Consider the following 25,340-nt stretch of genomic DNA (forward strand, 5'->3'; position numbering starts at 1 on the left):
GGTACAACATCCTTGAAATTTGAGCAAACTTTACCTTATTTTGTCACCAGACAGACGTTGAAATCTGTCTCTTGGAAGGAGGTAGTCGTGCTTCAAACCGACTATATATTTGATCATCCAGCGCTGCACGTACAAAATGCCGAGACGCCTCCATAGAGCATAAAGCGCTCCCCTTTTCCGCGCATGGCAGCCTCCCCAGCGGTCTAAAACAAGCCCAGGAGATCCTCGTTCGTCTTCTTCTCCCCACCGCCACTCTGTTGTTGCGGGTGCAATTGCATCGCCGCAGGCGGAGGCTGGGATGACGATGACGCGCCTCCGAAATTCAGATCCGCGAATCCGTTCATCATATGGTTCATACCGCTGCCCCCCGCGTTGCCACCGACGTTCTGCTGCTGTTGAGGCGGCGGAGCGTCAAAAAGACCCATCATGTCGGCCATGTTGCCAGATGGAGCACCGCCTGCGGGGCTGGCCATTCTGTCGGGTGTGTTGACGTTGCTCTGCTGCTCTGCCGACGCAGGCGCCGCGCCGTCAAAATCAATATCCAGGAGATTCTCAACGTTGTTTTGTGGCGGGGCTGTGCCGTTGGCTGCCGCTGCCGCAGCTGCCACCGATGCTGCGATCGGGTTCTCCGCCGCATCCTGTCGCAGTTCGCGGATGGCCGCACGCTGGAGTTCGTCCGCACCGAAACGCCCCTTGCCAACGAACGACTCGGGCGGCTTGTGGTAGACAGAGGCCAAGGTCGAGAGCTCCGAAAGAAGCTGTTCGAGCAGCGCAGGAGGTAGACTGGACATGGTGGTGGCAATCGCCGGCTTGTGAGACAGAACAATGCTCTTGGCAACATCGAGATCGCCTGATAGAAGTCGCCAGTAAACGTACGCCCTGTCGCGAATATCAGGGTTGTCATTGTCAGTTGTGGCTGATTGCAGCACCTTCTGTACCAACGCCTGGTTGCTCCCAGGCTTCTTGAGAAAGAGCTTCACCACCGCAGTGAGAATTTGCAGTTGAGTCTGAAGGACGTTAGTTATGGTCCCGTCTTCAATGGCACTAGCCACTAACCTGAGTGAATTCCTCCATGAACACTTCCACGAACCCGGCGAGAATCTCATCAGCGTTACTGATCTTCTCGGCGTACTCTCCTACGATCCAGATCAACGAGCCACGCGCTGTTGGCTCGTCTAGCTCGTCAATGTACTGACAAAGAGTCGGGATGACGCCTTCGTAGCCCGGATACTTGCGCAGAATGTCCTTGATCACGACGACGACCTCCTGCACAACATAGTTGACCTTGGTGGCAATCAGATCCAAAAGCGCATTGACACACTTTTCGCTGGCAGATTCGATCTTGATGGCCACCTGTCCGATCGCCTTGACGGCCCTCTTGACGAAATCCATATCGACTTCCAAAGCATACTCCTTCAGCTCGGCCAGCAGTTGGTCAAAGTTCTTGTCGTTTGCTATCCTCACCATAATCTCGAGCTTCTGTAGCTTGACGTATGGCGGGTCGTTGTATTTGCAAAAGAAGACTCGCAACTCCTTGCTGAGAATGTCTGGCTTGGCCTGCAGCAAAAGATCGATGTTGCGCAGCGCGACGTACTGCACCTCGGGGGCCGAGGCTACCAGCGTCACCAGAGGTGGAGCCATCTTCTTCAGATAGGATCGGACGGTCTCGGGGTTGATCGACCTCATGTGGATGAAGACAACCTTCACGGCTGCCAGCACCACGCTCGGGTTGACGTGCTGGAACTGTGGCGTGACCCTCTCACAGATGTGCTCCGACTCCTTGACATCCTGGGTAGGGTAGTCGGCCAGTGTCGACAGAATGGTGATACGTCCCCACTCCGTACACTCATTAAGCGCAAGCAGCAGCTTCTTCAATATCGCAGGGGTGATGACGAGAGCTCGTGTCTCCGGCGCCGTCTCGCTAATCTCTGCCAGAGCTTGAACAGAGTTTGCGACGACCATCGGGTTGGAGTCGCTGATCAGCTCCTGTAGGGATTCTAGGAAGCCATTCTCAATGCACATCGCCGGGTTCAGGTCGAAGAGCTTTGCAACACAAATAGCAGCCGTCTTGCGCACATAGGGGGATTCGTCTCGAAGCGTTTTTCTCAGGGGTTCTTCCATATAATCAACCATCTTGTCGACGCGGATGCAGCCCATGGTTCGAATGGCGAGAGCGCGAACCAATGGGTTGGGGTCTTCTGTATCTTGGACGAATGTGTTGACGGCGAGAATGCAGAGGTCGGGATGCGACTTTGCGTAGTTCCTATGATTGTTAGCATCCAAAACGACGCCCGGGTCCATGATAGAAGCGCTGCTTCAAAAGAATATGCAGCTCACATTAGGTAAAGGTAGACGAGCTTCTTCTGGTCCAGATCACCAGTCGCGATGTTCTTGAGCACATCAGGAAAGAGCGCAGACACATCCTTGCCCAGCGTCATAGCCATGATTGTCTTTTGAATGGACTCCTTGCGCTCATAAGCATATTGAGACACCAAGCCGGCACGCAACTCAAACGTCTCTCCCTTCTTGGGCGGAGCGAAAGCCCCCCGAATGCGGTTGACCGCCATCGTGGAAGCTAATCAGGAGGTGGAGGGGCACGAGTGCTCGGTTTCGGTCGTGTAGCTGCGGGTCAGGCAACGGGCGGTTGAGGCTGCCAGTCCTTCTTGGAGCTGGAAAAATTGTCGCCCAGAGATTCGCGCTGCCGGGCTGGTTATCGTGTCCGCAGTGTTCGATGCAACAGATGCAGGTCGTCGGAGTCGCCAAATAGACGAGTTGGGGGTGGGCGAGCTCGTGGGTGCCTCCTGGACACTTGGGCCTTTCATGGGGCCTTGCCTAATGATAGGACTACCGGACATGTGCATATCTCTGACAGCTCCACCAAGGGGCCGGCCGCATGCTTATACCGAGCGAAGCAAGTCAACCAAGAGGGTAAGCCGACCTCAAGGAATTCCAGTTTGCTCACGCTCCCTTCCCTATCAATCAGTATACAAGTGGATGGCGAGATGCATCAGTCATTGAAGCGATTTCAAAAATCCAGTATCTAAGTTGATCAGGCGACTGCCAACTTCGACCCGCCACCTCTTCGCTAGCCCCGCGAATGCAATGGTGAGTCTCCTCCTCCTTAAACAAACCAGGACGTTCCTCTGAGTTCTGACTTGGTAGGCGAACTTTCCAAACCTGCGGCGACTTTTTATTGAGTCTCGGACAGATGATGAGGAGCGCGCGGTCTCCAGAAAAGCGGTATGTACAACAAACCGGCAAAAGAATGATAACTGACGTTCGGCACAGTTCTACAACGCAGTACTTTTCATGGGATCAGTTGCCGTCTTCAGCCTGGTGGCTCAGCGGATGAATGCTGTGAAATGATTCAGGTTTATTCTGAGCAGGATGTCACAGTGGTTTCGAATGATATTGGCAGATGGCGTTGTTTCGAGCCAGCTATGAGCGCTCGACTCCCCTATATGCTGCTTTTGGTCTCAAAGCTTCGCATTGTCTCATCAGTGGCGGTAAAGCTGAAAATCATTCATCCTCTGCCGCATCTACCGCCGCAGGTATCGCCTTCGATTCTTGTTTCCTGAAGAGCGAGGCCAGAAACTCATTTGTACTCGCCTCATCCAAGCCTTTGTCATCCCGTTTCTTCAAGAACCTCGGAAATCGCAAGCTCAAGCCCCGCTCTTCGCTCACCAAGCCTATTGCTGCTGTGTATGTCGGGCTGAGCGTGACATCCGCGAACGCCATCTCCCAAACCTCCTGCGGCTCAAACCAGACGTCCGGTTCCGGTCCGGAGTACTCAATAAATGCAGGCTTCGAGGAACGAATGTTTTGTATCACGCCGCTTCCTCCGCTACCGTCGTCATAAAACTCCCGATTAGCTTTGTAAAAGGTATCGGTAAAGCCTGATATGCATTTGCACACAACCTCGAATGAGCCACTGTCTTCGTTGCGGACAGCAAGCAAAATCGGCGACCACCATTTGGCCTTGCGCCCTTGGCCATGCCAACCAGCCACAGGAATCATGTCAATAGTGTCGAAACTTGCGTTGTAATCTTTCTTGACCTTAAGCCATGAGTCGAGTCGCTTGTCGGGCTCATAGGTTGCCAGCAGTGGTTTACGTCGCGTTTTCTTTTTCGTGTCATTCTCAGCAATCTTCCCCGGAGCCTTACGTTTCGAAGGTGTCTGCGGTTCCTCCATCTCATCCACAGGAGCGTCAACTTCGCCCCCTTGGCAAGGTACTTCGGTCAAATTGTCCAGGATCTTAACCATGATACCCTCGCATTTGATGTCGGTAGCAGATTTGAAGAAGTCGAGCACTGCGTCGGAATCCTGCGAAGTAGCGTCTAGGCTCTTGACCCATGTAAACTGGTGGGGGACTTCGATGAACATCGACCGAAGGAGCTCTCTCCTTTCGCGGAAAGGCCTGTCGAGTAGTGGCTCCCCATTCAGGTACATCAGGTCGAAGGAGTACATACAGACATCGACTTGAATACTCCCGATTGCGACATCTTTTCTCGCGCGGTTGGTCAGAGCTTGAAAGTTCTTCATATCTCCCGTCTGTCGGTCGATTGCCACGACCTCTCCCTCCATCACAAAGCTGTCAACACCTTCACCCCGAATCTGCGGCATGAGGGCAACCAGGTCGGGGTACTTGTCCGTCATCAGCTCAAGATGCCTCGAGAAGATGCTTACTTTTCCTTTGGCGTCGCAGTGAATCTGGGCACGCTGGCCGTCATACTTATACTCGCAGGCGAAATCCCGGCCTTGGAGCTTGGTAAGCATCTCCGTCAGATCTCGCGTTATGCTACCGAGCATGGGTCGTAGGGGAATGTGCAGGGTGAGCCCACAGCGGATGAGCAGCTCATCACAAACACCAATCTCGAGAAGAATGGGTACGAGGTCGTTGTAGTTTGGTCTTTTCGCGAAGCAGGCTTTTACAATCTCCTCCGCTTTTGCCCAAACCTCGGCAAGCTCCTCCTTTTTTAACTTGGCGAGGCTGCCCCTGTCGCGGACAGCGAAATCTGCACCAGGCGGGGAAGTCAGAGAAAACGCCCGGGCAAGCGCTATTAGCATCGTGGTTTTAACAGCGCCGATGCGAAGCTGACACATTAGCCAGATGATTTCGAGAACGAACAAGACACAGACTCACATGTTGGCAAAGTGTACGAACAATATACCTGCTTTCTTCGCCACCTCTTGCATCTTGAAGCAAACGATCGACAATTCTCTGTTTCACTTCACCACTGCCCTGACCTTGGGTGTTCGCAATCTTGACCAGAGATTGGTAGACAGCCTTGATGGTCAGCGGCTTCGGCTTCCGAAGCGTGAAGCTCTGTTTCTTCTTGGCTTCAAAAGCCACATCTCCCGCATCGCCGTACTTGTCGTAGAGATTCTTCAGCGACGGTCCATTGAGCCCACAAACTTGCTTCAGAGCTTTGGATATGGCTGACCCACCGAGACCCAGTTCCAAGGAAATATAGGGCGGCGAAATGGCGTTCGTCGCTAGCCAAACAGCGGGGAGGAGACTTTCAGGATCTGTCTGTATGATAAGTCTGATGCAGTTCACGAGAGTGTCCACTATCTTGATCCTTGATTGCGTGCTGTTGACCAGTATGAAACACCTCGTGAGCAGGGCATATGAGGCATCGCCACCTTCGGAAGCCCAGTGATCTTTTAGGTGCGATGAATACTCCGAAGGGTCGAAAACCAGAGGGCTCTGATCCAGGGGTATGGTTGAAGAAAGTGAGTCTCCAGCTACGGCTACAGATGAGAGTGACAGAGTCTTCGGTGCTGTGCTTGCAAGTTTGGGTTCTTCCACAGGTGTGGCGGCTGATATCGCGACTTGAGCTGAACCGGTAGAACTGGGATCGAGAGCTGGGCTTGCGCTACAACGCGGGACTAGCTGAGACTCTGTCGAGAGACTTTCGGTATTTTGAACCTCGCTATCCCATTCAGCTTGGAGCTTCCGGGCTAGCTCCTCATCGGTGAATTCCTGTTCACTTCTGGGAGCCTCGCCAACATCCTGCTTCGGTTGTGGCTGTGTAGAAGCAGCTGATGCATCGCCTTGCTTCTGTTTCGAGAAGAAATACTCAAGACCACGCGATGTTGGGCCACTTGCATCCTTGTTGAGCTTCCGCTTCTTCGTTGGACTCGGCATGTTGCTCACGGAGGCGGTGGATTTCGTGATGCGCGTGGTGTTCGCATGGTAAGCGCGTAATATGAGGCGAACGATTACACGTATGAGACACAAGCCTATGGCGACTGTAAGGTCTAAAGCAGTTGGATGATTGAGAACGCCAATGACCTCAGAGTCAAGAGACAAAATACTGCACTACAAATGATAGCCACTGGTCTGGAGCGTGTCAGTCGATGACGCAGTGTCGCGACCTCCACACGAAGGCACGTGCGCTAGGCTGACGTGTGGGTTCACGACCAGACAGACCCCTGATCCGGGTTTATCTTTTGCCGTGTTCCGGCCCTAATCCACTTGTGTGTGCAGCGCACACAACCCAACGTCGACGCTGGAAATCTTTCCACGCCTGCCCCACCATCGAGCCCCCTCCAAACCACATCACGACGTCGACGACAGCCGCCGACACTCTCTCAAGATGAACGGCGAAGATCCGTCCGAGAGGCCCGACTATATTGTCAACATTATCAATGGCCTTGAGCGATACAACCCCGAGGCTGTAGGCACTCTTGAGGCCTACCTCACCGAGCAGTGCGAACAAAAGTACACCGATTGCAATGCCAACAGAACGCTCCTGAAGCTGTGAGTGCCCCCTTTTCGCGATGCGCACAGCCTTCCAGCCTCCTCTATCGAATGCCATGATGACTAGTCAACGTTTCCTATTACCTGAAAACAGCTTTGCTGCTTGAAGTGAACATAAGTGTTACTGAGCACATCGTCCTGCACAATCCACTCATCAGCCTACGTGTCGCGAGATCGCATCGCTAATCCCCGCTTTTGCGACGCTTAGGTACCAGCTCAACCCCGACCGCACCAAGGATGAGGTCGTCACCAACATCCTGGTCAAGGCCATGACCCAGTTCCCCTCTTCTCAGTTCAGCCTCGCCATGCACATCATCCACCCCACCGCCGCCGCCCAAGGCGAGCTCGCTGAGGCCATTGGCAAGCTGCGATCGCTGAACAACTGGCTCGAGGGTGCCGAATACGCGCGCTTCTGGAATGCCGTCGACGGCGACGACCTTGTCGCCGACCTGATCGCCGACATCGCTGGCTTCGAAGACATCATCCGACAGAACGTCGCCGTCCTCCTGTCCCAGGCTTACCGCCAGGTCAGCCTTTCTCAGCTGGAGGCATGGCTCGGCCTTGAAGGTGACGCGGCCTCGAAGTACGTCACCGAGGTGTGCGGCTGGAAGGTCGAGAACGGCGAAGTCATCATCCCCAGCAACCCCGAGAACGAGGCCAAGAAGGCCGAGATCAGGGAGGATGTTGGTATCGATATGTTCTCCAGGGTTATTCGGAGGACATGGGAGGAAACCGCGTAAGAGCTCCGTCGGGGGAGTTTGGGCAGGGAAGCATGGCGGCAATCATCGGCGTTTTTACCTGCTTTGGAATTAGGGGTCATGTCATGGAGGCCCGCACATGAGGGATGCGAAAAGCTGGAGGCTTGGGCCTCAAATGGTCATGAATTTCACGCACTCTTGGACGTCACTATGTGGCTTGCTCATCGTTGTCATTTGCTCTGTGTATGCTTTTGAATCCCTTCAAAAACGCCCTTCGAAAACGCCCTTCAATGCAGGCCGTGAAAGATCTTAGATGGGGCTCATGTCAACAGTAGCATCACGCCAACCCCAACTTACTGCTGAAGTTCCTCCCATTGCACACCACACCATTCCTCCAGGTATCCGGCCTCGCCCTCCCCAACGGTCCTCTCCTGGCAGTCTGCCTCGCACACGCCAACGATGATCGTGCCCCAGTCCATACCTTCCAGTCCAAGCTCTTCTGATTCGAGCTCAGTGATGGCCTGTGGCGTCAACTGCACCTCAAACACCCTCCCGGCACCGCAGTTACCGCATCCGGGCATGCCGCTTCGACCCACGGCTGCAGCTGCGGTGAGGACTTTACCAACAGCATCCTTCTTGGAGTAGATGAGTGGCTGACCCCCAAATTCATATCTGATCGACTGGTCCGGGTTCTGCGCCAGGCGATCCGCGAACTTTTGGAAAATGGCGTCCATAGAAGACTCAAAGACCTCCTTATCCATACCTGATCCAGGGCCTGAATCAGCAGTGGCATCGTCAACATCCATGCTCACATTCTGCGGCACAGCCGGTGCCTCGGGCTCCAGAATCTCATAGTCTGCTTCAGCAAGATAAGAAACAGGGTAAGGTTTCGGCAGCCTGGCAGCCTGTGGCCAGGGTTCAGGGGCAGGGGGAGGCCCGACAGGCTTTTGTGTGTTGTTGAGGGACAGGGTTTCGGCAAAGGTTTTGGAGAGTTCCTTGGGCGTCACCTCCTCAGCCTTGGGAGGTTCGGCCTTGGGCGCATCGGGCTTCGGCGCCGCTGGCGTAGAGGCAAAGGGGTTCGATGCTCCGGAGCTGAAAGGGTTGGCACTGGCGCTCGCGCTCGCGCTGTTGCTGCTAAAGGGATTCGCGGATGAAGCGAAGGGGTTAGCGCCCGATGCGCCTGGCTTGGCACCGAAGAGGGCTTCTCCCAACCCAGGGTCGTCATTCTTTGGTTTGCTGGCCTCGGCCTTCTTCCTAGCGTCCTCGGCTTCTTTCGCTTCTTTCGCAAGTGCGGCAGAGGCAGCAGCCTCTTTTGATATTTTTGTACCTCGGATAGCGCGAATACTGCCTTGCTTGCGACGGCAGGCCTGCTTCCGGCAGGAGAAAACGTAGAGGCGACGGTCGTGGCCAGGGAACTTCTCGGGGAGCTCGCCGTTCAGTTGGAGAAGAAGAACCATCATCTCGTTGCACACCTTACATCTTGCAAGGCTGGCAGAAGGCGCTGCATTCGGGTTGAGCCATTCCTGCGTCACATGGTTAGAATGTTTGTTTGGTTGGGCGCATTGAGATGGAGGGGTAAAGCTAAACTTACTGGTGAGCCCCCCAAGCGACTGATAGAGTCTTCGCCTGCGTCTTTGGATGCGTAGCCGAGAAGAACACTGGTTTCTGTGAATGACTTGGCGTCATCGACGTCGGAATCACTGTCGTATGAAGGCATTATGCTTCTATAGTCTTCCCCAGTTAGTTGGCTGCTGGGATTGTCGCACCGCGGGGCTCTAAATTTTTGCTTCTGAGGGACCTGAAGTTGTCTTTGGCGCGGGGCTTATCTTATCAATCCTACGGCGTTCTAGTGCAACCAGAAGCACCTTTGACAAGCTCTCCTGTCCTTTGCATTAAGGTACCTACGTGACTTTCATGACAATTATTGTTCCCTATGTTTTCAATGACGAGCAGAATATGATGCTACTCGGCAGTTGGCTTGCTCGTAGCCTCTTTTCTGGGTGCTCCTGGATTGACATCATGGGCAGCATACCACCGTAATGTGTGGATGAACTAGGCGATTGGTGCCCTCGTCAGTGCCGCGGACACACTTGTTCGCTCTTCAACCTCAAGTACATCGCTTCGACTTGTCCTATGTTCAATTTAAAGTTCGTGAAGCACATGAAGGATATCATTCCAGGGTCGACTCGTCTAAAGTACAGCGCCTTTTCATCTATCATGCCAGACCTGTGAAACTCGTACCCATCATCTAATTTACTGCTCAGGGCCATCCATGCCAGGGCCAGGGCCACCTTGCCTGCCCATCTGCCTAGCCTTGAGGAGCTCGTCGCAAAGCAGAAGGTTCGAGGCGATGCTGGAGCTTGATGCAACGCAGTTGCGAAGCACACGGAAGGAATCGAAGATACCCTCAAGCTCGGGGTCCATCGACTTACCAGTCGACAGATCCAGACCAACGACCTCGCCGTTAATGCACTGGTCACGCATATCCGCAACTAGAATGGCAAGTTAGTTATTTCATCTCCTTCCGTACATAACAATTGACTTACGAGCATCCTGCACGTCATGGCCGGCGTTGGCAGCCAGGGTCTTGGGAATGATGAGGAGGGCGTCCGCGAACGCTTCGACACCAAACTTGCTCTTGCCCTTCACCGTCTTGAGGAAGTCATGACTCTTGAGGTGCTCGGCGCACGCAACCTGGAAAGCGCCACCGCCGGGAACCACGCTCTTGTCGACAATCATGTTATAAACGCTACGCAGACCGTCGCGGACGGCATCCGTAATCTGAGTGATGGTGTGTGCGTTGGGTCCCTTGATTAGGAGCGTGACGGACTTGGGGTCCTTCACCTCCTCGATGAAGGTGTACTTCTCCTCGCCAAGCTGCTGCTCATAAACGAGACCAGCCCAGCCGAGGACGTCGGGGGTAAGGTCATCCACGCTGTTCTGAGCAATACCGCCGCAAACAAGCTGGAGCCTCTCCATGTTCCTCCTCTTGGCGCGGCGCAGGGCTAGAATGCCGTTCTTCGCCAGCACGTCAAGAGACAGGGGATCAATACCCTTCTGGTTGACAATAACGAAGCTCTTCTTTGGGTCGTTGCCGCAAACCTCCTTCTTTAGCTCCACAATCTTCTTGAGCTTCGAGTCCACAAACCGGCGCTCGCTCTCGACAAGCTTGTCCCTCTGGTCCGCGCTAGAGTAGTAGAACCCTGAGTTGATCTCCGACTTCTCGTACTCCAAGCTGACATTCATAGTCAAAATGAAGGCATTCTCGAGACGCTTGGGCATGTCGGGGTGCCTGGCGCCGTGGTCGAGGGCGAGGCCCTTGATGAGCTGGGTATCAGATCCTGACCTGTGCTGCATCTTCATGATCTCAACCATGTGCAGATCAGGCTTAGCGGGAGCCTGGTAGATGGAAAGCACCGCATCGACAATGGCGGGTGTCAGCCTGGTGGCCAGAGTGGGATTGAGTTTGGTAGCCAGCGAGGTGCGGGCGACGTTGAGGCACAGCTCACGGTCAACCTCCTTGGGAAGCTTAAAGTCTTCGAGGAACTTGAGGGCCTCATTCTTGGCGATCTCGAAGCCATCAGTGATGACGCGCGGGTGCAAGCCCTCGGATATGTATCGGTCGGCCTGCTTGAGGAGCTCCCCAACGAGCAGCACCACTGATGTAGTGCCATCACCGCAAATATCGTCTTGCGCGGTGGCGGCGCGAGCGATCATGACGGCAGTCGGGTTCTGTATTTGCATCTCGCGGAGCAGGACGTTGCCATCCTTTGTGAGCTTGATCTAGGGGGCCAAGGGATTAGCGGATTCTCAGGGGCGGCGGGGGCGTAGGTCGAGATATACTTGTCCGGAGCCGTCGACGAGCCTGTGTAGTACTGATTAGCAAAACACTACCACGTTGAAGTCGGCAATACGAACATCTTGATGGTGCCGAGGGGGCCGAGGTTGGACTTCAGTACATCCTGGAGGCCCTCTCCTGCGCTGATGTTGACCTTTAGAGCTTCACCCCGCCGCTACGACGGATTAGCAAAGCAATTCACACAGAGGCGAAAGGGGTGGATATGACGGACTCTGGACTCGGCCTTGGGGTTCAAAAGTTGTGCGGCAGACATGTTGGGTAGTTGTGGAATGCGATGTCGAGGTTGGTGTAGTCGCAATAAGCTCGTACAGATTGTCGACGTTGGGCTGGTGGCACTTCCGGCGTGGTTGACCCATGTGTGGAAGCTCCAAAATGCGGGAACTTTTTTCTGCCTTGCGGTTGAGGGCGGTCAGTGGGTAACAGAAGGCTCCAACAGATTCGACCGTGACTCGGTGAACGATGGGTGCTCGGTGAGTACCGCACGTGACCTCGTGCCGTAACGCGACATGCAGGGTCCATTGACCCCACAATAGCTCTCCCTGTACCTCCCAGTCGTCGTGGCCCCTTTAAACCAGCTTCATCACAGACAGCTCTGCTGACATCTTTCATCAGCCAGCTTCGTGTCGAAGGACTGTGTTATAAGCAGCCATCAACAGCCAACTCTTGACACTCCTTAGTATCTGAATCTATCTAATTGTTCCTCGTAGCCATACGACACCATGTTCTGGAAGCTCTCTACGGTCCTTTCGGCCTTCAGTTTAACTGCCCCCGCAGCTGACGTTGTTGAAGATGGGGGCGTCAAGCAGGTTGCTATCATTGGTTCGTGATGTCCTTCACTCATCTCATAACTCATACCAGCCAAGACTTGTTGCTGCGTTTGTGTCACAAGGCCTCTATGTCACGTTTTGTTCCTGTCTTCCAAGGATCCTATGAAGATGAAGCCTACTAGCCAGCGCGCGACCTTGCCGTAGCTGACACGAGTCTTAGGTGCTGGTGCCAGTGGATCTGCGGCGGCTTACTATCTCAGCAAATTTGCCGAAGAAGACGGGTCTCTCGTGAACATAACCGTGTTCGAGCGAACGGATCGAATCGGCGGCCGAACGCTAACCGTCAACGCCTATGATAGCCCCAGCGAGCCCATCGAGCTCGGAGCTTCAATCTTCGTTGACGCTAATTACATTCTGATTAATGCGACCCGCGACTTCAACCTTGCACTAAAGGACCCCGAGTCCGGTAGTGGCGAGACGTTGGGCATCTGGGACGGCGAAAAGTTCGTCTTCACCCAGGATGATCGCTCTTGGGGCTGGTGGAACTTGGCCAAGCTTTTCTGGAAGTATGGAACTGCCCCTTACAAAGCGCAGAATCTCGTCAAGTCTACCGTTGCTGCGTTTCTCCAGATCTACGAAGCACCTCACTTCCCTTTTCAGTCTCTCACCCAGGTGGCACAAGACTTGGGTCTTCTCAAGATCACCGGCATCACTGGAACCCAGTTCCTTGCAAAAAATGACGTCGGTATCCCCGAATTCGAACTTAAGGCTTGGTTACTCATCTTGATGTAGATTTCCGAACAGTTCGCTCGCGAAATCATGCAGGCTGCAACTCGCGTGAACTACGCGTCCAACCTCCCCTACATTCACGGCCTTGAGACTATGGTAAAATGCACAGTCATAGTCATTGCGCCGCCGTACTGACTATTCCCAAGGTTTCAATGGCTCCAGAGGGCGCCTCACAGGTGGTCGGCGGCAACTGGCAGATCTTCAGCAGCATGCTGGAGCACAGCAACGCCACGGTCTACCAGCAGACGTCGGTCGCATCGATCACCCTCAAGAACCAGACGGACCAGGCTGCGCCAGCAAAGTACCTTATCTCAACTAAAGCCACGGGATCTAGTGCGGAGACGGCAAAGCAGCACCAAACAGCCTTCGACAACGTGGTGATTGCAACGCCTTGGCAGTTTGCTGACATTGACGCCGAGAGAGATGTCCTGAAGACCATCGACAGCATTCCTTACACGCGACTGCATGTTACTCTCTTTTGCTCGCCTTTCCTGCTGTCACCTACTTACTTTGGCTTACCGGCTGACTCGAAGGCGCCTGGTACGGTTCTTACCACGCTTGGAAGCGAGGAACTCCCCAAACCTGGATCCGCTGGTGCTGGCAAGGCTGGCTTCTATTCTGTCAGCACTCTGAGGACCATCGTCAACCCGAAGACACTGAAGGAAGAGTTTGCATACAAAATCTTTTCGCCCGCAGAGCTGACCCCAGAGTTCTTGTCCGCCCTTCTTGGTGTCAAGGTGCCTGATACTTTTATTTCAGAGCAGAAGGAGGCCGTTGAGGGTGAGACAGTCACTGTCGATCCTATTTCGTGGTACTACCCCCATGCGTTTCACTCGTACCCTATGGAATACCCTCGCATTACGTTCCAGGAGCCCGCGCTCGGCAACGGGCTGTACTATACTTCAGGTATTGAGAGCTTCATCTCTACCATGGAGACCAGCGCCCTAATGGGCAAGAACGTTGCCAGGCTCATTGCAGATGAGCTCGTGGCGGATGCCGAGAAGAATGCGCTTGAGGCTCCTGCTGTTGAGAACCAGGCTGAGGATACTGTGCAGGAAGTGCTCGGAGTGGCTGACGAGGTGGTCCAGCAAGAGCTCTGATTCCTAGATCGCGATGCTTGTTACCTTTTAATATTTATAATCCGTGGCGTTTAGTCTTACAATTTTACATCATCTGCCTCACTTGACTATATTAAATGGAAGCGGGAGCTAGAAATCACAACAGTTGATGCTTAAAAGCGGAGTTCCACTTTGAAATGTTGCAGAACGTGTGTCTCCCACTTCGCTCCAAAGCAAGGCAGCAGGACTTCATGCAAGCTTGAAGCTGTCCGCCATGACATAACTGTCTTACACAGACACAGGCACCAGGATGGGTAGGCATGTGATGCACGTGATCGTAGCACGCTAGGCAGCTGGAATGTGGCGAAATCTGGTCACGCACCGCCACAAGGTTTACCCCTCCAACCAAAAAAACCGACAGTGTTTATTATGACGCAGCAGGCTTCTCCCACACGGTTCCTGCCGCAGATCAGTGATACCTCTCTCCCGCCACAAGTCGACCACGTCGCGGCCTGCTGTTGGAAGGTGCTTGCTCTTTGTTCCTTGCCAACATCGACAAGAAAGAGACAGGAGATCTCTGATCTGGGCATGCGAGTTTGACCTACAAATTCTGCTTCTCCCAAATTCCACATCACAGCCTCACCACCCTTCATCATGTTTGTCCTCAGAAACGGTACGTTGCCCCGCATCAAATAACAGCACCCTGTTCGCAACCTTCCCCTCTCGTTGGCGCCAACCCGTGGTTGCTGTAGCAGTCGCGATTTCGCTTTCCCCCTCGACATCCCATTTCGTCCGTCAGCCCATTTCTCCAGACTTTCTTTCTATCCCAGTCACGAAGTCTATCATCGCTAACTCTGTGCGCATTCAGTTGGCAAACTCATCTTCGGATCTACAAGCCAAGAATCGTTGATCGAACTGCCGCAAGGCCAGCTGTACCTCGTCCGACCTCTGTCACCCAAGGGCTACTCAGAACTCATCTTTAAAGACGCGACGGCACAAATTCGACGTACCGGCCAAGACTTCCAATACCAACTAGTGATCCAGAGAGTCTACGAGGAAGGCGAGGCTGAACTACTTGCTGAAGAAGAAGGAGAGGACGCCGAGATTGACGCGCTGTCTGCCGAACGAGACGAGAAGACATTTCTGCTCGACGAAGCCCTCCACTTCCGCGTCGAGATTCGTGAAGGGTCCGAGAAGGTTATCGCTTGGCGGGACCTCAGCGGTGATACGGGTGACGTCTTCGAGTTTGTTTGCGACAACAGCGTTTCTACTGCGCAAGCCGAATCCTTCGAGCGCATCGCCAAGGAGTGCCAGTACGAACGCAAATACCGGAAGCCACACACAACCGCCTCCAACGACGACTTCCGTCAGTTCGAGTTCTACGACGAGCCCGCTATCCCGCCTGCGAGCCCTCTGCATAGCCCCGTTTTAACCCGCTCGATTGAATCTTCCGACAGCATGTTCCGCACCAGCCGCAACTCGGCCAACACGTCCGCCCAGCGTGAACAGACCCCACCTCCGGCTGCTGAGAAGGCAAAGAAGGAACCTGGCCCTCCAGCCGTGTCTGCCGAGGCGCCAGAGGCGCTTACGACGTATGCGGCAGAAAATGCAGAGCTTCACTTTTACGATTTTGTCTCGGGATCGTTCATACAGCAGGACGCCTCCGTTGTCGCAATTGTCACGGAAGTCGGCAAGTGGCAGTATTGGTTGCAGGTTGAGGGCAAGGATCGTGATTGGCTCGGAATTCCCATTGTTGCTGACATCAATCCGGTGTTCAACTTTGAATTCCTTTCCTTCATCTTTAATCAATTTACTCCCGACGGCTCGGCGTACTCGTGGCTCCTTCGCTTCAAGGATCAATCTACCCTAGAGCGTTTCCAGGAAGGTCTGCTTCGCTGTCTCTGGGAGCAACTGAACGAGACGAAATGGGAGAAGATTAAGGAGCGTGAACAGGAATATGTCACCGACGCATTCAACGACCTCCAGATGGAAGACACACCCGAAGAGGAGGAAGAGGAAGAGGAGGAGGTCGAAGAGCCTGAGTATGAGGATGCCGACCCTGGTCAGCAAAGCGAACACTACGACAGCGATGAAGAGGATGAGGACGTTGTCACCAAAGACGAGGATGGCAACGTCAACTCGCAGCTTGCTGTTGGCTACAAGCATGACCGTTCGTTCGTTGTGCGCGGTTCGAAGATTGGCGTGTTCAAGCACACAAACAACGACAAGCTCGAGTTCTCGACCAACATCTCCAAAGTTGAGACGCCCAAGGGTGTTCTGTTCAGCCCCAAGAAAGTCATGTTGCACAACGAGGATCGCAACATGATTCTCCAACATCAAACAGACCCCAATAAGCTGTACCGCATGGATCTCGAGTACGGCAAGGTTGTTGACGAATGGAACGTTCACGAAGATATTCCTGTTGTCACGTTCGCGCCCGAGAACAAGTACGCCCAAATGACGCACGAACCCACTTTCCTCGGTGTCTCTCACAATGCACTCTACCGCATCGATCCTCGTCTATCGGGTGACAAGCTTGTGGAATCGCAGCTGAAGCAGTATGCCTCTAAGAACCAATTTTCCGCCATGGCGACCACCGAGAAGGGACACATTGCCGTGGCCTCCAACAAGGGCGACGTCCGTCTCTTTGATCGACTCGGAATCAACGCCAAAACACACATCCCGGCTCTTGGAGAGGCTATCATTGGTCTCGACGTCTCCGCGGACGGCCGCTGGGTGCTCGCGACATGTAATACGTACATCTTGCTCATCGATGCCATGCAAAAGACGGGCAAGAACGAGGGCAAACTCGGCTTCGAGAAGCCCTTCGCCGCCGCCGATAAGCCGCAGCCGCGCCGTCTCGCGCTCACGCCCGAGCACGTTGCGCAATTCTCGCACGAGACGGGCAAGCCGGTGCGCTTCACGCCCGCGCGGTTCAATGCCGGCGAGGGCGTTGAGGAGACGAGCATCATCACGGCCACGGGCCCGTACATCATTGAATGGAATCTTAAGAAGGTGCTCCGCGGCGCCAAGGCGCCGTACCTCATCAAGCGGTACACCGAAGACGTCAAGGCCGACGACTTCCAGTTCGGCACCGACAAGAACGTCATTGTCGCGCTGCCGAACGAGGTCAACATGATTGGCAAGGGCGGGCTCAAGCGGCCTACACGCGAGAGCATCGCTGGCGATTTTGGACGGCTCAGCGTGTCGGGCGGCCGGAAGAGTTCGGGTCGTATCGGCACGCCGAGGAGCGGGCGGTACAAGCTTGGTCGAGACGAGGTTGTCAACTCACCGTACTAAGGGACTGAATGGGTGGGGGATGATTTGGGATGATTTGCTCGAGGTTGTGGGAAGATGGAGTTCACTCTGGTGACGGTTGGGTCTTGCCTTGACTGCTCGACCCTTGACTTTGGGTTAGTTGATGCGCTTTTGGACTGGTGTTGTTTTGTGGTTTGGGGGTGGGATTTCGCTTCTTCGCCTCTTCTTTTCTGATACTTATTTTCTCCTTTTTGTTTCCCTTTGTGTTTTGTCTGGCTGAGATACCTTTGCGGTCCCAGAACGTAGTTTGGTGACGAGAACATGAGAATCGAGTTTCAGGACTGGCTTTCTGTGCGTCTTTTGTGATTGATGAAGATCTGCAAGTTACAAAGTGTGGCATGTTTTGCTTTGATGGAGGTTCAGCCAAGGGATTAACGCGGGCTTTTTTAAGACCTTGGCTGACAGGGGAGGCATCACAGACCAGTAGATAGTCAATTTGAACGAGAGACGAAGACACGAGTTAAAAGATTGCCCTATGGAGTGAAAATCCTCGCATCACATAGAAAATAAAACGAGGATATACAAAGCTTGACAAAAAGAAGAAAACCATGCAACGCCCTGCTTCGTGATGCGCCCGTCCAGCGCTCGTCATGTCTATCTTTGGCAAGGCCTGCCAGCGTCAGCCTTGCCCATTTTCCCCCTCGTCCCGCCGTCGGCTACGCAGCCTCCTTTTCGGCCTCCGCCTTGGCGACCTCGCTGTTGAAGATGCCCTCGACGGCGCCCTTGACGGCCTGGGCGCCGGCGGCGACGCTGCCGGCGACGGTACCGATGGCCTTGGGCTGGTGGCTCGCGTCGGAGGAGAGGCGGGTCATTTCGTTGACGAAGGACTGGCCCCACCAGGCCGAGGTGTACTTGAAGACGTAGCGCTCGAGCTTCTTGTAGTTGGCCTCGCGCTGCTCGGGGGACATGGTGACGGCGTCGTGGAGGGCGTTGGCGAGCTCCTCGGTGTTCCAGGGGTTGACGATGAGGGAGCCGGACAGGGACTGGGCGGCGCCGGTGAACTCGGAGAGGACCATGACGCCGTGGCGCTCGCGCTGCGTGGCGATGTACTCGTACGAGACGAGGTTCATGCCGTCGCGGGTCGAGGAGACGAGGCAGACGTCCGAGACGGCGTACAGGGCCGTCAGCTCCTCGAAGGAGACGGACTGGTGAAGGAAGTGGATCGGCATAAACTCAATGGTGCCGAAGCGGCCGTTGATGCGGCCGACGAGCTCGTTGACGACGGCGCGGAGGTTCTGGTACTCCTCGACGTCCTGGCGCGACGGGATCGCCACCTGGACGAGGACGATGCGGCCGATCCACTCGGGGTGCTCGGTGAGGAAGACCTCGAGGGCGTGGAGCTTCTGGGGCACGCCCTTGATGTAATCGAGGCGGTCGACACCGACGATGAGCTTGACGCCCTCAAACTTGCGCTTCAGGGCCTCGATGCGCTTCTGGACGACGGGCTTCTGGAGGCCCTCGACAAACTTCTCGGGGTCGATGCCGATGGGGAAGGCACCGACGGTGACGAAGCGTCCCTTGAACTCGACTCCGTTGGGTGTCGTCGGTGTTGAGAGAATGCGGGAGCAGCTGGACAGGAAGTGACGAGCATAGTCGTAGGTGTGGAAGCCGATGAGATCGCAGTGGAGGAGGCCGGCGAGAAGGGCCTCGCGCACAGGCAGGATACGGTAGATCTCAGAGGAGGGGAAGGGTGTGTGCAGGAAGAAGCCAATCTTGACGTTCTTCTTGGAGTTTCCCACCTCCTCACGCAGCATCTCGGGCAACAGCATGAGGTGATAGTCGTGGACCCAGATCAGATCGCCGTCCTGGACGTCCTTGATGACCGTCTTGGCGAAGAGGCGGTTGACCTCCTGGTACGCAGCCCAGGCGCTCTCGTCAAAGGTGATCTCGCCGGGGTGGTAGTGGAAGAGGGGCCAGAGGATCGAGTTGGAGAAGCCGTTGTAGTGGCGGTCGGCGAGGTCGTCGTCGACGAAGACGGGGTGGGCGCCGTATTCGTCCTTGAGGCGCTGCTTCATGCCAGCGACTTCTGCCTCGGGAACCTCGAGGCCAGGCCAGCCGTACCACTGGAAGCTTGTGGTTTTGGACAGACCGCTGAGGCCAGTGACGAGACCGCCGGAGGACATGGAGAATTGATAGTTGCCATCTTCCTCGCGCTTGATGGTGATGGGCAAGCGGTTCGACAGCAGGAGGAGACGACCGGGCGGAGCGGCGTCTTGCTCGAGGAGAGCAGGCATGGTGTGTGTGTGCGTGTTTGTGTCGGATGATGCTTGGTTCGGAGGCGTGGAAGAGTCGTCTGATTGACAGGTCGTGAGGCAAGAGAGTGGTGGTAATTCGAGGTTATAGGGCGTGGGCCTCAAGTGGCGGGTGGGGTGCTGGAGCAGAGAGGAAGAGGGCTGGCGGCAACAGAAGAAGCTGAAGGCGGGCAGTGAAGGCAAGAAAAAGGACGTTCAAGTAGATGGCGGGGAACTTGGTACACCGGGAGCTTGGCCCGGAGCTTATGACGAGATGGATGGAGGGGCAGGGCCAAGGGGGGCATGGGGGGCATGGGGGGGGGGTGCCACTGTGGAATGGTGGCAGGGGGTGTGTAGCTGGCGAGGCTGGGTACAGGCCCTGAGGCGCCCGGAGAGGACCTGGCGGAGGGGACTCAACAGGGGACGGGAGGGACGATAGCCGTTTGACTTTTTGGAAAACAGTGGAACGCGGAGAAGACGGATGTGCAGTTCGACATTATTTCTCTGATGTCCATTGATTTCACAGCATTGATTCACGGTATAAGATATCACGGCATTGATTTCACGGCATATGAAATGTCCAGCGACATGAGCCTCATGTCCATGAATGACCCCCCTTGCCCTCTTGCCCCCCTCCAAGCCCACGCTTGGAGGGCATGACGGATCGGCAAGCTGAACGAACCCCATCTCCCTAGCGGATACCTAAAATGGGTGCTGTAGGGCCTGGATCTGGCGGACAATCAGAAACGTCACCACGCCGAGCAATACATGTACAATGTCAGGTACGGTAAGGCATCTCGGGAGCTTACCAGCGGTGAGGTGGTCCCAGGCGAGCCGTAACACTGGGCCGCCAGCCCATCGTTTGTCCTGCCGTCTAACGGCGCCAACGCACCTAGGCCAACAGTTGGGAGGTGATTATCCAGACGGAACTTTCCAGTCTCTGCTGGTCACATCTACCTGATGTACCTAGGCACGGAGCAATATGAGGCGAAAGCAACGTCCTCATTTCCAAGACCATCTCTCCGGCCAGGCCACACATCACATCTCATTTGCAACCCGGAACAGCATCAGCAGCTCAAGGCCCGACTAGCCGCCCGCCATTCTGACACAATCTGCCGCAAATTTGATCGAGGAGGATGAAGTATACCGGCAGGCCTCCAAAAAAAAGCTGCTGCAAGTAAGCAGCGTGCCTCGCATATATACCTCAAGGGTCTCCTGCAGCATGGCACACCCTGCAGTGTACTGTGTACGTCCAGGCTGTTTCTGGGTGCCGTCTCTCGAGTGCAGCCGTGAATATTCTTGACAGTCAATCAAACAAAAACAAACTAAGAATCTCGTAAGACCCAATGCTCTGAACCAGGCCAACAAGACAAGTACCGGACCTCCTAGCATTCTCCGTAGCCAAAGGTGTCAAGTCCTCGTCACAGAAACCTCGTCCAACCCAGCAGCGGGCTTTATCATCCGGTCGTCGTGCAGCAATCAAGTACAGACTCAATGCACGGAGCGCACGGCTGAGAGACGAGGGAATTATACAAGTAACCCGAGACGGCAGACTGCTGCAATGGCCTTGGGTCCAATCGTCCGGCCACACCCCTCCGCCCGCCGCCCTTTTCCCTGTTCTAACCCGGACGAAAGCCTCCTGCAGCGTGGGCCCGAACGCGCACGCCCGGCTGCCCAAGCCGCGTCCTCCCGAGGGCTCTGGCATGACGCAGGGTGCAATGCCTGCGTATTTGTTGTACCTAGCTTGCGATATATAGGTAGCTACACACGGAGCGGGGCCTTTTTCTGGTGATGTGTTTTTCTTGTGCAGCCGTATTCGTGAAGCCGCCGAGATAAAGGCCCGAATGAACATGGAGAGCAGGTCGAATGTTGAGCGATCGGTGTGCGCGCTCTCACCGAGCAAGTGACATTCGTCCAGCTGACCGAGGAGCGCACACGAGGAAGAGCTTGGGAGCTTGGACCAGAACGCAGGACTCCATTCAAGCCTAATGCGGCGGGGCACCAGCGTCCAAGCTCTCTCCCCCGGATCCCTATTGCCCTATTGCAGATCGTGATCATCGCGACGCGTTCTCACGCGACGGCAACAGCACCTGTCCTCCATGCGTCTTCTTTGCGAATCAGTACCGACTTTGGTGTATTTTATAATTGCCCTGTTATCGTGAGGGGACGTGTCACACTATCAACCCGGCTCCGTATTTTAGCCCCGCCTGCTCGCCATGGCGTTGTCCAAGCAAGAGATCGAGGCCGCCATCCGGGACGCCGTCCGCGAGGTGTCTGGCATCAATCGCGATAACCTCACCGTCAATTACATTCGCAAGTTTACCGAGGAGAAGCTCAGTCTCGAGGAGGGCTTCTTCTCGGAGCCCGAGTGGAAGTCTCGCAGCAGAGCTCTCATCAAGGAAGTAGCTGTTCGTCCCCCCGCTGTGCATACGATGTTGTATCGGCGATAGCGTGCTGATCGGAACCAAACAGGAGTCGCTCGACACTGCGTCGCAGCAGCAGAAAAGCTCTCCCGCCAAGCCAAAGACCGACCCGACCCCGGCGCCGAAGCCTCGCAAGAACACCGCGGACGACGACGACGAGGAACCTCCCAAGAAGAAGAAGGCCGTGGCGCGCTCCAAGACGCGCAAGACGGCTGCGTCTGACGAGGAGGATGGGTCGCCACCCAAGGCGAAACGTGCCCGCAAGCCACACAAGGTTCTCGACAGCGAGCCGGAGAGCGATGACCCAGAGGACGACTTTGGATCAGACGGCGACGACTCGGACGACTTGAGTCAAGACGACAGCGAAGAAGAGCCCAGACCCACAAAGAAGCGCAAGGCTGGCCCGGCGCCGAAGAAGCCCGCCAAAAAGAGAAAGACCGTGTCCGACGACGAGGACGAAGAGGCGCCAGGAGACGAATCTAGTGCGCTCTCGGATGCGCCCCCAGACGAAGACAGCGAACTCTCGGACGTGATGGACGAATCGCCAAAGCCAAAGCCAAAGCCGAAAGCAAAGGCCAAGCCACAGCCGAAGAAGGCGACGCCAGTCAAGAAAGCGACACCAGTGAAGCCCAAGAAGCAACCGGCAAAGTCACCGTCTGGCAAGGATGAAGGAGACAAGCCAACTGTCAAGCCAAAACCCGACGCCGAGGACGCCGAGTCTAGTGAGCTCTCCGACGTCCTCGACGAGCCCCCGAAACCGAAGCGCGGCGCCAAGTCCAAAGACGCGGCGCCCGCCAAGCCCCGCGCGCCGCGCAAGAGCGGGGCCGCCGCCTCCGATGACCCGGACGAGGCAGAGGTCAAGAAGCTGCAATCGCAGCTCGTCAAGTGCGGGATCCGCAAGGTTTGGGGCGTCGAGCTGCGGGGGTGCGGCGGCGACCCGAAGGCCAAGATCAAGCACCTGCGCGGGATGCTGCGCGACGCGGGTATGGACGGGCGGTTCTCGAAGGCGAGGGCGCGAGAAATCAAGGAGAGGCGCGAGCTCGAGGCAGACCTGGAGGCGGTGAAGGAGATGGACGCCGCCTGGGGCATCGGAGGGCGGGCCTCGAGGAGCAAGGCCAAGGTGGCGGTGAAAGACGCCAGCGACGAGGGCAGCGGAGCGAGCGAGGGGGGCGGAAACGATGGCAGTGAGGAGGAGGATGAAGACTTTGGCGTGTCGTCGAAAGCGCGGGGGCGATCCGGGGCGCAGGCAGACTTGGCGTTCCTCGATGACGATGACGAGTCGGGAAGCGATGACAGCGGGTGATGTTTGTCAGCTTTGCTTTCTGTCACCGGCGGCGGACGATGTGCATCTTATTGTTTGTCCCTGGCATTGACCGCTAAAACTGTGTCCTGATCTCATGGTGAAGTTGACTTGGCATGGCTGATCCTTGCTCCATTCGTCACATTTACCTTCGTTCGGGTTTTGAGGCGCATGTTGTGATGACTCTCTCACAGTTGATCTATTTGCAAATTCGATGTCCAATTATGTCCAGCCCAGTCCTTGGCGTGAGTCCCTGCGCACGACCGCTCAAGCCAAAGAATCGACTGATTATGTGCACGATGAAATACAAGACATGCCACCGACGAACAGAGTCCGCGGCTATCCTATAGGAGCAGCAAGGCTCCGAAGACAAGCAGGAGAAGCGCCATCTGTGGGCTGCTAACATGACCTGCGCTCGAGCCGTTGCCGTTGCTATTCCCATTGCTGCCGTTGCTACCATTGGCACCGTTGGCGCCGTTGCTGCCATTGGCGCCGTTGTTGCCGTTGTTGCCGTTATTTCCATTATTGCCATTGCTTCCGTTGTTTCCATCGTTGCCATTGCCTCCATTGCTGCCACCGTTGTTTCCACCGCTGCCGTTCCCGGTGCCGGGCGTCGGGGTCGGGTCGGTAGGGTTCACAGGATCCGTAGGATCCGTAGGGTCGGTAGGATTGGCAGGATCCACGGGACCGGTGGGATCCGTAGGGTCGACAGGACCAGTAGGGTCGGTAGGGCCTGTTGGATCCGTAGGGTCGACAGGGTCAACAGGGCCGCCGTCAATGGGCTCACAGCCGGTTTCCACACAGAGGCTACCCGCTTCGCAAAACTGACCCGCATCACCGTTGCAGCATTGGGCATCACCGGGGATGCAGACTTTTTCAACAGCTGGGTTAGTCGAACTGGGCTTCTTTAAAGGGTGGGAACGAACAAGCCAACCATGAAGAAGAGACAGAAGAAAGTAGGGGTGGGGCCGGAGAGGAAAAGGGGCTGCCGAAAGCACAGCACACCACATATTGGAGTTTGGAGTCTGAAAGATAAAGAGAAATCAAGACGTACAAACACCGCAGAGGGCTTCCGTCTCATCAATACACGTCTCGGCTGGTCCGTCGCAGATATCGCCCTCAGGGCAGCACCCGTCAGGGTTGCACACGTAGCCGGCCTCACAGTATGAGCCGATGGTCTCATCGCAACAAGTCTGGCCAGTCTCGAGGCATGACCCTTCGCCACAGGCAACGTCGCACTGTCGACGAGCGAGAGAAAAGAGGGCTGCAGGTACGGTGCTGTTGAAGGGGACAGTGTTCTTGTGGGTGCGGAAAGGGGTCGTGGCAGCCGCGACGGCCACAAGGGCAGGGAGGGTGAGCAGGGGGAGCATTCTGTATCTCTGAAATTGGGTTAAGACGAGGATTTCAGAATGCTTAGGAAGATACAAGAGCAGAGTGAAGGAAGTTGGCAAATGATGATGAATAGCTGCGAAATAGTAACACCCGACACAGGTGCGACGGACAATATATAGACATCTCGCTCCTCTCGACGTAGGCCGCGACAGGCTTATCCTTCCACGATTTGTTTGCGAAAAGCCTCACCGTCAAGAACGCCTCGCCTGGACAGACAGCAGAGACACTACCAGACAAACTGAAGGTAGTCGGTCGCGTGGTGCTGAGCTGGGTGTGGGTGAAGCCGGGATGAGGAGAGCCCGGCCCAGGCATGGCAATTGATGCAGGGTCTAAACGTCGCGACTAGCTGAACGACCGCGCTCCTGGTGTGGGAGCTATGATCAATATTTGTGCCACCCGAGCCCCTGATTTGTGCTTTTCCTTCATCTTTCGCCCTTCAGGTAAACAAGGTGTAATGTGGTCAGCGTTGAAAACAACAGATAAGAATCTCGTGGCATCGTCATCTGTCGAGCTTCGCCGAGACCCGCACTGATGTAACACGTGGAAAACACTCTGGCATCTCTTGCAAAACATTTCTGTTCGATGTTGCCATCGCAATGTCCCAACAAACTCCCCCCAATTGCGCCAGACGATCCGGGGTCGAAGTAAGCATAAATCTGCCGCCAGCACCCCTGAACGGCGGCAAGTTTCTAGAGCCAGGGGTTGTAGGGCTGGACAAGCTTTTAGTCAAGCTTCCTCA

The 25,340-nt window shown here is 55.4% G+C and overlaps 10 protein-coding genes across 10 annotated transcripts; 4 read left to right on the plus strand and 6 right to left on the minus strand.

The window, feature by feature from the left end:
- Window positions 1–203: 203 nt before the first annotated feature.
- VDAG_03982 (AP-1 complex subunit beta-1) lies at window positions 204–2,567 on the minus strand (the record flags this gene model as incomplete). The annotated part of the gene is made up of 3 exons (XM_009654066.1): window positions 204–1,007; window positions 1,057–2,263; window positions 2,338–2,567. 3 exons carry the CDS (start codon window positions 2,565–2,567, stop codon window positions 204–206), a joined length of 2,241 nt encoding a protein of 746 aa, XP_009652361.1.
- A 952-nt stretch (window positions 2,568–3,519) lies between these two features.
- VDAG_03983 (DNA ligase) lies at window positions 3,520–6,151 on the minus strand (the record flags this gene model as incomplete). Its single annotated transcript, XM_009654067.1, has 2 exons — window positions 3,520–5,057; window positions 5,248–6,151. 2 exons carry the CDS (start codon window positions 6,149–6,151, stop codon window positions 3,520–3,522), a joined length of 2,442 nt encoding a protein of 813 aa, XP_009652362.1.
- A 451-nt stretch (window positions 6,152–6,602) lies between these two features.
- VDAG_03984 (uncharacterized protein) lies at window positions 6,603–7,506 on the plus strand (the record flags this gene model as incomplete). The annotated part of the gene is made up of 2 exons (XM_009654068.1): window positions 6,603–6,766; window positions 6,975–7,506. The coding sequence occupies 2 exons, from the start codon at window positions 6,603–6,605 to the stop codon at window positions 7,504–7,506; spliced, it is 696 nt and encodes a 231-aa protein (XP_009652363.1).
- Window positions 7,507–7,817: 311 nt separating this feature from the next.
- On the minus strand, window positions 7,818–9,181 carry VDAG_03985 (uncharacterized protein; the record flags this gene model as incomplete). The annotated part of the gene is made up of 2 exons (XM_009654069.1): window positions 7,818–8,987; window positions 9,056–9,181. The coding sequence occupies 2 exons, from the start codon at window positions 9,179–9,181 to the stop codon at window positions 7,818–7,820; spliced, it is 1,296 nt and encodes a 431-aa protein (XP_009652364.1).
- Window positions 9,182–9,717: 536 nt separating this feature from the next.
- Window positions 9,718–11,576, minus strand: VDAG_03986 (T-complex protein 1 subunit zeta; the record flags this gene model as incomplete). Its single annotated transcript, XM_009654070.1, has 5 exons — window positions 9,718–9,956; window positions 10,011–11,247; window positions 11,308–11,329; window positions 11,383–11,477; window positions 11,535–11,576. 5 exons carry the CDS (start codon window positions 11,574–11,576, stop codon window positions 9,718–9,720), a joined length of 1,635 nt encoding a protein of 544 aa, XP_009652365.1.
- A 329-nt stretch (window positions 11,577–11,905) lies between these two features.
- VDAG_03987 (prenylcysteine oxidase) lies at window positions 11,906–14,067 on the plus strand. Its single transcript, XM_009654071.1, has 4 exons — window positions 11,906–12,142; window positions 12,311–12,831; window positions 12,883–12,975; window positions 13,026–14,067. The coding sequence occupies exons 1-4, from the start codon at window positions 12,043–12,045 to the stop codon at window positions 13,977–13,979; spliced, it is 1,668 nt and encodes a 555-aa protein (XP_009652366.1). The 5' UTR covers window positions 11,906–12,042; the 3' UTR covers window positions 13,980–14,067.
- Window positions 14,068–14,591: 524 nt separating this feature from the next.
- On the plus strand, window positions 14,592–17,237 carry VDAG_03988 (vacuolar import and degradation protein; the record flags this gene model as incomplete). The annotated part of the gene is made up of 2 exons (XM_009654072.1): window positions 14,592–14,610; window positions 14,806–17,237. The coding sequence occupies 2 exons, from the start codon at window positions 14,592–14,594 to the stop codon at window positions 17,235–17,237; spliced, it is 2,451 nt and encodes an 816-aa protein (XP_009652367.1).
- A 674-nt stretch (window positions 17,238–17,911) lies between these two features.
- On the minus strand, window positions 17,912–19,489 carry VDAG_03989 (alpha,alpha-trehalose-phosphate synthase; the record flags this gene model as incomplete). Its single annotated transcript, XM_009654073.1, has 1 exon — window positions 17,912–19,489. One exon carries the CDS (start codon window positions 19,487–19,489, stop codon window positions 17,912–17,914), a length of 1,578 nt encoding a protein of 525 aa, XP_009652368.1.
- Window positions 19,490–21,702: 2,213 nt separating this feature from the next.
- On the plus strand, window positions 21,703–23,212 carry VDAG_03990 (uncharacterized protein; the record flags this gene model as incomplete). The annotated part of the gene is made up of 2 exons (XM_009654074.1): window positions 21,703–21,894; window positions 21,959–23,212. The coding sequence occupies 2 exons, from the start codon at window positions 21,703–21,705 to the stop codon at window positions 23,210–23,212; spliced, it is 1,446 nt and encodes a 481-aa protein (XP_009652369.1).
- A 341-nt stretch (window positions 23,213–23,553) lies between these two features.
- On the minus strand, window positions 23,554–24,579 carry VDAG_03991 (uncharacterized protein; the record flags this gene model as incomplete). Its single annotated transcript, XM_009654075.1, has 2 exons — window positions 23,554–24,080; window positions 24,264–24,579. The coding sequence occupies 2 exons, from the start codon at window positions 24,577–24,579 to the stop codon at window positions 23,554–23,556; spliced, it is 843 nt and encodes a 280-aa protein (XP_009652370.1).
- Between the last annotated feature and the right edge of the window lie 761 nt (window positions 24,580–25,340).

Source organism: Verticillium dahliae, genomic scaffold (assembly GCF_000150675.1).
Source record: "Verticillium dahliae VdLs.17 supercont1.6 genomic scaffold, whole genome shotgun sequence".
NCBI lineage: Eukaryota > Fungi > Ascomycota > Sordariomycetes > Glomerellales > Plectosphaerellaceae > Verticillium > Verticillium dahliae.